The following is an 8,724-nucleotide window of genomic DNA, read 5'->3' as shown; positions in this document are numbered from 1 at the left end:
AACTTATGACGAAAAATCCTATCCATACCCACAGAAGGAAATGATTGGATCTGAATACAGAAGCATTCCCTTTCTCCCTCCTCTCTCTCTCTCTCTCTCTCTCTCTCTCTCTCTCTCTCTCTCTCTCTCTCTCTTCTTAGTTTCTCTGGTTCTTCTACTTTTCTCTAGTTATAAGGTGGGAGATTTATTTATTTGCTCACAACTTGACTTTCGTGGAAATGTTTTGCATAACTTCACATGTGATTTCTTAATTGTGAGTGGGGATAAGGGAAAGAACCTAGTACTCAAAAATTTTAGAAACAAATGTACATTTTTTTTGTTTTGAATGTAACTGGGTAAAAATATTAAATAAATAAAAGAAGAAAAAAAAGTTGGCATCTCTGGTTTGGCATCCACTATTGATTCCAGGCCTCTTCTGGGATTCCAGTCTTCCTTGATGTTACCAAAGCTCTCCTACGTCACAAGGCCCTTGACTTGGGCCAGTTGAGCAAATGAAGATCATTTAGAGAGCATCATTCCCGCTTGGTTGATTTCACTTGGAGAATGCTCCCCGCTGGAGCTAAACATTGGCTTAATCATAAAAGATCAAGCCAGTCACTCATCCTCCTGGAGCACTCACAGGGCAAATTTCTCTGACCAACCAATGTATTTAGAGGGAAATAAGTGCTTTGGGAGAATGTCACTGATTTGTAGGAATGTCTCCTTTTATTGGGTTTTTATTGTAACTCCGTTCTCTTGGTTGGATCATCTCACTACTTCACCAACAATGAATTAGTGCCTAGTTTTCCCATATCCCATCCAGCATCTATCATTATCTTTTCTGTTTTTGCCCAGGAACGATGGGCTCTTTGTTAGAGATAAAAAAGAGTGATGGGGATGGGCAGAGGATGCACAGCTACCCATAACTTGTCTTAAAGACTATTTCCTGATGCTCCCTCAAATCATATGAGACAACTCTCCAGTTACCCACCGAAGAGACTACTGGGCAGGGAGGAGTTGCGTCATGATGCAGTGACCAAGACGTGTTACAACTGTGCTTACTATTGACAGAAATGAGCAATTCCCAACCTATGCCTCATAAAATCACGGGGATTTGTTGATAAATTGCTATATCTCAGACAAGAAGAGCTTTTCCATGTTGAGGGGGAGGAGAATCTGTATCTGAAGCACTTAGGACATTGAGCACATAGTAGGTGCTTAACAAGTGTATATTAGGAAGCTAGATGTTGAATTGGATGGAGCACCAGCCTGGAGTCAAGAGTTCAAATTTGGCCTCAGACGCTTAATCATTAGCAAGTTACTTAACTCCAAATGCTTTATTTTTAAAAAATTCTTTAAAAATACAAATGCATGTTGTGTTCATACTTGGCCAAATCCAAGGCATGTTCAGACTGTACGCTGTAGTGAGCACAGTAGGAGCTCACAGTAGGTAAGGAGAGCGTGTGTAAGTATGAATTCATCTTAGCGCTGGAAAGACTTGAGTTCGAGACCTACACACGGGCCATATGGCGTTAGCTAAGTTATTAAACTATTATCTCAGACTCTATGTTGTGGAGAGGTCGAGAGTACCTGGGGCTCCCCAACATCAATGAAATTACAGGCTCATTACCCTTTATTATAATAAAAAAGTCATTAGCACAGATGACTATGGGTACAGGCCCTATCAGGTACTGGAGGTAGGGACGCACAAAGCAGAAGCGCGCCCTCTAGCTGGGGGACACAAAGTACACGGGCGAACACGAAATAGATGCTGGCGGGAGGGGCTTCATGGACAAAGCGTGGCAAGATCCGAGTCTGGAAAAGGCCGGAGGAGTCGGAGGTTTTGTAAACACGGCTTTTCAGATGCTCTGCGCTTCTGACAGACGTTATCTCATTTTTAATCTATCGGAAACCCGGGGGAAGCCCAGGGAGCAGCCCGTCTGGACACACAACCACTCGAGGGCGAGCCGGGAGGAGGTGGGCGGAGCCACCAAGTGACGCTGTAGGGCGTGGGACGAAGGCGGGGTTTTCTGTCCCTTTCGACCAATCGTGGGGCGCGCCGCCGCTTCGCCTGCAGCCGATTGGCGGTTGCCATAGTCGTGGGCATTCCGTTGACAAGATGGCGGCTGTCCGGGCTTCGCCGACGCGTCTTCCTTTCTGCCCCTAGCTCGTGCCGCCTGCCGAGGATCGCAGAGCCGGGGCCGGGCCGCGGGGCGGCAGCACGGGGAGGCGAGCCCGCCGCCATGGGCCCGGCCCGGCCCCGCCCGCCAGCAGCCCCGCAGCTCCTGCTGCTGCTCCTGCTCTGCTTCCCAAGGGCCCTGTGGGGAGACGTTGGTGGGTAGGGGCGGGGCTTCGCAATGGGCGGGGCTTCAGCGAGGGGCGTGGCCTAATCTGGGGCAGGGGCTGGGTCCGTGCTGTTGCTTCACTCTGAGCCTCCGTAATTGCTAGCGCAGTATCTGGAACCACCAGTTATGGTTATCCTATAGGTGTGGGAGCAGAGGGCCTGGATTCAAATCCTGCCTCAACTTTTACCAGCCGTGCGGCCCTGGGCGTCTCACTAACTTTTATGCCTCAGTTTCCTCATTTGTATAATGAGGATAAATCCGCCCCCACCTCTCGGGGCTGTCGCCAGATAATGTTTGTAAAGCGCTTTGTTAACCTTAAAGCACCCCACGAGGGCTAGCTATTGTTATTATTATTATTGGGGGCAGCTAAGCGCCACAGGGAATAGAGGCCTCCAGCCAGGAAGACCTGAGTTCAAATTCAGCTCAGATACTTCCTAGCTGGGTGACCCCGGGCGTACCACCTCACCCTGTTTAAATCAGCTTCCTCATCTGTTAAAAGAAAGAAGGAAATGGCAAAGCGCTCCTGTACCCGCTAAGAAAAACCCAGAAGAGGGTCCCCAAGAATTGTGCCCGACTGAAAATGACAGGACAGCAGCGATGATTAAACGACACTTGTAATGCTCCTTGCTTAAAGTTCTTAAGTAAATGTTAACTATTATTAAAAGGAGGTGATACTTGTAAAGTGCTTTACAAAAGCACTTGTATTGCTAATTAATTACTAATTACTAATAATTACTTACTTGTGATAATAATTAATTACTAATTGCTAATAATAAAGTAATAATTACTTATTTGTAATAATAATTACTAAATTATTGATCATAATTATGGTGAAGAGAGATGAGATAATATTTGTAAAGTGCTTTACAAAAGCATTTGTATTACTAATTAATTACTAATTACTAATAATAATTACTTACTTGTAATAATAATTAATTACTAATTACTGATAACAAAGTAATAATTACTTACTTGTAATAATAATTACTAAATTATTGATCATAATTATGGTGAAGAGAGATGAGATAATATTTGTAAAGTGCTTTACAAAAGCATTTGTATTACTAATTAATTACTAATTACTAATAATAATTACTTACTTGTAATAATAATTAATTACTAATTACTGATAACAAAGTAATAATTACTTACTTGTAATAATAATTACTAAATTATTGATCATAATTATGGTGAAGAGAGATGAGATAATATTTGTAAAGTGCTTTACAAAAGCATTTGTATTACTAATTAATTACTAATTACTAATAATAATTACTTACTTGTAATAATAATTAATTACTAATTACTGATAACAAAGTAATAATTACTTACTTGTAATAATAATTACTAAATTATTGATCATAATTATGGTGAAGAGAGATGAGATAATATTTGTAAAGTGCTTTACAAAAGCATTTGTATTACTAATTAATTACTAATTACTAATAATAATTACTTACTTGTAATAATAATTAATTACTAATTACTGATAACAAAGTAATAATTACTTACTTGTAATAATAATTACTAAATTATTGATCATAATTATGGTGAAGAGAGATGAGATAATATTTGTAAAGTGCTTTACAAAAGCATTTGTATTACTAATTAATTACTAATTACTAATAATAATTACTTACTTGTAATAATAATTAATTACTAATTACTGATAACAAAGTAATAATTACTTACTTGTAATAATAATTACTAAATTATTGATCATCATTATGGTGAAGAGAGATGAGATAATATTTGTAAAGTGCTTTAAAAGCATTTGTATTACTAATTAATTACTAATTACTAATAATAATTACTTACTTGTAATAATTAATTACTAATTACTAATAACAAAGATAATTACTTGTAATAATAATTACTAATTACTAATAATAATTACTAAATTATTGATCATCATTATGGTGAAGAAGATGAATAATATTTGTAAAGTGCTTTACAAAAGCATTTGTATTACTAATTAATTACTAATTACTAATAATAATTACTTACTTGTAATAATTAATTACTAATTACTAATAACAAAGTAATAATTACTTGTAATAATAATTACTAATTACTAATAATAATTACTAAATTATTGATCATCATTATGGTGAAGAGAGATGAGATAATATTTGTAAAGTGCTTTACAAAAGCATTTGTATTACTAATTAATTACTAATTACTAATAATAATTACTTACTTGTAATAATTAATTACTAATTACTAATAACAAAGTAATAATTACTTGTAATAATAATTACTAATTACTAATAATTACTAAATTATTGATCATAATTATGGTGAAGAGAGATGAGATAATATTTGTAAAGTGCTTTACAAAAGCATTTGTATTGCTAATTAATTACTAATTACTAATAATAATTACTTACTTGTAATAATAATTAATTACTAATTACTAATAACAAAGTAATAATTACTTACTTGTAATAATAATTACTAAATTATTGATCATAATTATGGTGAAGAGAGATGAGATAATATTTGTAAAGTGCTTTACAAAAGCATTTGTATTACTAATTAATTACTAATTACTAATAATAATTACTTACTTGTAATAATTAATTACTAATTACTAATAACAAAGTAATAATTACTTGTAATAATAATTACTAATTACTAATAATAATTACTAAATTATTGATCATCATTATGGTGAAGAGAGATGAGATAATATTTGTAAAGTGCTTTACAAAAGCATTTCATAAATGCTAGCTATTATTATTAAGAAGAGATAGTATTTGTAGAGCATTTTGCAAACAGAACTGCTAGCTATGTGCCGCTAAATCTTATTGATAGTGATTATGGTGAAGAGAGGTGAGAGAATATTTGTCAAGTGCTTTGCAAACCTTAAAGCACGGCATACATGCTAGCTACTCAGGAGAGGTGGGGCTGGCTCTCTCAGATTATTATTAATTATTGGGAGGATCCAGTGAGATGAGGTCCATGAGGCACTTTGTGGACCTTAGTGCCCTGTGCGGTTACTGTCTCTTCTGAGGCTGTGAGTGCTGAGGGGTCCCAGGCTTTTATAGCACAGTCTTGTCTGGTTTTGGTATAAAGGTGCCTTGGTTCAGATCCCGGGTCTGACACCTGGCTCACCCAGGATGGCGGTTCTCTACCAGGCAACAGGCAGCCTTGTGTCTGGAGAGTGAGCGAGACTTGGCATCCAGAGTGCAGTGGAAAGCAACTGGAAGGAACAGGAGCTTTCACCTTTTCTCTGCCCTTGACGCCTTTGGCAAAATCACATTTTTAAATTAATGGAATAAAATATGGAAAATTGCAAAAGAAACTCATTATATTGAAAGTTACTAGCATCTAGAAAAAGTAGCTTCATTCTGTTTCATTTGGACAGGCTGGGAATCCCTGCTCTGGAGTATCAAGGATTCAGATTCACGTTCCCGCTGAATCTGGGCAAATCTTTTAACTTCCCTGGGCCTCAATTTGCTTAACTCTCAATGGAGGAGGTTGAAGGAGGTGATTCCTAAGGTTCCTTCCAGCTCCAAATCTTGGATTCTCTGAAGATCTGTGTTTAATCCTGCTCAGATCCTTACTGCCTGTGGGAGCCTGAGAAGATCCTTATAGCTCCCAGAATCTAGACCTGGGAAGGGGAGTTTCTGGTACCACTTAGATCCCAGGGCTGGGCTCTTCCCCACCCATGGTGGTTTTTAGCATTGATGGAGAGCCCCAAGTCTCCTGCCAAAGAAAAAGAGCAGCCATGAGAGACATAGTGACTGTCCTTCCAGGGCCTTTCTTCTATGACTTCCCTCTGAGATTCCTTTCCATCTATTCACTACAGATCTTCCCCACCCAGATTAATTTCTTTTTTATTTTTAGGTTTAAACATTATTTATTTATTTTTGACTAGGTTAAAGAGACGATTCTAGGCCTTGGTTGCCTAGCCATAATCACTGAATGACGGTTAAACTCTCAAACTGGGACTTGTTAAAAGGCCTTAGTTTATAAAGGCCCCTGTCTCCCCTTGCATCCAGCCCCATCTCCAGTTGTCCTGATCCGTATCTGGCCACTGGACCTAGACAGCTCTGGCACGTGACCTTGCACAGCCCTCTCTTAAATCCACTCCATCATGGCATTCCCTCCCTGAGGTCAGTGGCCTCTCTGAGACCGAAGGACAAACCACGACCACGGAGCTCACGTGTCAGCGTTGCTTGCCTGGTGTTTCCCCCATTGGGCTGTGAGCTCCATGAGGGTGGGATTGCTTTTACCTTTCTTTAGATCCCTTCCTTCCCTTAGTCCAGTGCCAGGCACACAATAGGCACTTTGTGTTTGTTGTTAGTGACCCCCACTCTGCAGCCCTCTGAGCACTCGCTTCTGATGCTCCTCAGAGCTCCCATTCTCCCTCTGACTCCTCGTGGTCCTTCATGGGTGGTATTAACATCTGCCTTTCTCTTTGCCAGTTTTTCTCCCGCCTTTCATTCGAATGTTTGACACTTCGGTTACTGCAGCCTTGGTTGGAGACACAGAGAATGTCAGTGTGATGCTCACCCTGGGGGACGATGCTCTGGGTAAGGAGTCTTAAGTGGGTGGGTTTGAGAAAACGCCTGGGAATGGGACCCTCCTCTGCCAAGGGACGGGGCCTTCCTTTGCCCAGGCCATGGGTGTGCTGATCTGCTGGCCTTCAGCTCTCTGGCCTGGGCATGGGAGAAGGGGAAGGGGCGCTGCCACTTGCTTCTGAGATAGCTGCCAGGCCAGGGGATGCTCTTTAGAAACCCTTCTCTGCTCTTACCTCCTTGTGTTTAGGAATTCTGCCCATGCCTGACTGTGGATTGCAGAGTAATGGAACAGGCAATTGGAGTCTGACTGTGACCCCTCACGCGGTACGTTCATTTTCTATTTCAATCCCATCTGACTCTTCGTGAGCCCTTTTGGGGTTTCCTCGGCAGAGATGTCAGAGCCTGGTCCTTCTCCGGCTCATCTGACAGAGGAGGAAACTGAGGGTGCAGTGACCTGCTGAGGCTCACCCAGCAGGAAGTATCTGGGGCCAGGTTTGCACTCAGGCCTTGGCTCTTGCCCTGGTGCGCTAGCCACTGCACCACCCCTTGCCCTCCATTTTCCATTAGCTCTCTGTGCCATTTACAGCCCTTTGTGCCTTGCTCTGGCCTGGCCCTGTGCACCCACCCGTGTTCCAGCCAGCCTGGCCCCTTGCGTCCTCTGCCTGTGGCCTGAGCACTCCTACCTCACCTTGCTCTCCCAGGAGCCTTAGCTTCCTTTAGAGCTGGGCCCCAGGACCGTGTCCCTCTCCTCCCCAAATGACTCTGCACTGACTGTGCTTGACATTTGCTTTCTAGTCTCTCTAGTCCCCCCAATAGATTGTAGCCTCTCTAAGGGTAAGAAATGTTTGTTGGTAAATACTTGTGGAGTGAAAGGACCCACAGGTGTGGTGAGAAGGGCAGTTAAAAGTCAGGCTTCTCTAGAGCTCACTGATTTACAGAGCACTTTCTTTGGATGAGTCTGGGAGGCAAACATGTAACTGAGGCCCCTAAAATGAAGTCACAGCCAGAAAGTATCCAGGGTACGATTTGAACCTGGGACTTTGTAGGACACCAAGCCATTGAGACAAACTTGCTGATTCATTCTTCATAGAGATCTCAGGGTCAGTCTTCTAGGATCTGGTGGGGGTGGGAAGCAGGGATGTAAGAGGGGGAATGGAGAACTTGGAATCACAAGACTGGAGTTTGAATCACTCCCTCTGTGACCCTGAACAACTCCCTTTCCCCCTCTCTGGGATTTGGCGTCCTTCTCTATAAAGGGAGGAGGCTGACCTCCCCTTGGTGGCCTGGGGCGAGCCCCTGCAGTCCTTGCAGTCCTAGCCCAGCGGGGCTTGCTGTGAAGATCTGGGCATTATGAAAAGGGGGCTGAATGTGGGGCCAGACATGCTTATGCCATCGGGGCAAAGTGGGGAGAGAGTAGACTTAGCATGGGCACAGGGCCCACCTCCAGGACTTCTGATCTTGGTGCTTTGGAGTCTTTCCTCTCTCTGAAAATGAGATAGTCCTGGTGCTCCCCACCCTGGCCAGAATGACCTGTGTGACTTTGGGCAAGTCAAGTCACTGCTTGGAGTCTCAGCTTTTTCATCTGTAAAATGGGTGTTAATTCAGATGACTGATCCCTAGAGGCCCTTCCAGGATGAAGGCCTGTGCTGGCAGTGAGAGAATTTTAAAGATGAAAAAGAGAGTTTGAGATCCTCAGCTCCTCCCACCTCATTTCTGGATTGTGCCGGAGACCAGAGAAGGTATTGACCTGACAGCAAGAAATATGTGGTCCCAGGGTCATGGGGAGCATCAGATCTGAGACCAGTGAGTTCCACCCTGCGTTTTTGCAGAGGAAGTCACCGAGGCCTGCCCCTCTTGGGTCTTGGCTCTGA

At 42.1% G+C, this 8,724-nt stretch overlaps 1 protein-coding gene across 3 annotated transcripts in view; it reads left to right on the top strand.

Moving 5' to 3' along the window:
* Nucleotides 1-1,996: 1,996 nt before the first annotated feature.
* Nucleotides 1,997-8,724, top strand: part of TCTN2 (tectonic family member 2) — a 38,091-nt gene continuing 31,363 nt past the window's right edge. The window contains exons 1-3 of one of the 3 annotated variants that reach the window (XM_031948441.1): nt 1,997-2,313; nt 6,758-6,865; nt 7,101-7,177. In XM_031948441.1, the coding sequence (XP_031804301.1) occupies nt 2,223-2,313; nt 6,758-6,865; nt 7,101-7,177 (276 nt within the window). In that variant the 5' untranslated portion in view covers nt 1,997-2,222. Of the gene's footprint in view, nt 2,314-2,405; nt 2,939-6,757; nt 6,866-7,100; nt 7,178-8,724 lie in introns of those variants that run through there. The other 2 variants (XM_031948439.1, XM_031948440.1) reach the window with 2 other exon arrangements.

The sequence above is a fragment of the Sarcophilus harrisii genome, chromosome 1 (assembly GCF_902635505.1).
Source record: "Sarcophilus harrisii chromosome 1, mSarHar1.11, whole genome shotgun sequence".
Classification (NCBI taxonomy): Eukaryota; Metazoa; Chordata; class Mammalia; order Dasyuromorphia; family Dasyuridae; genus Sarcophilus; species Sarcophilus harrisii.
This window is presented reverse-complemented; position numbering and strand designations above follow the sequence as displayed.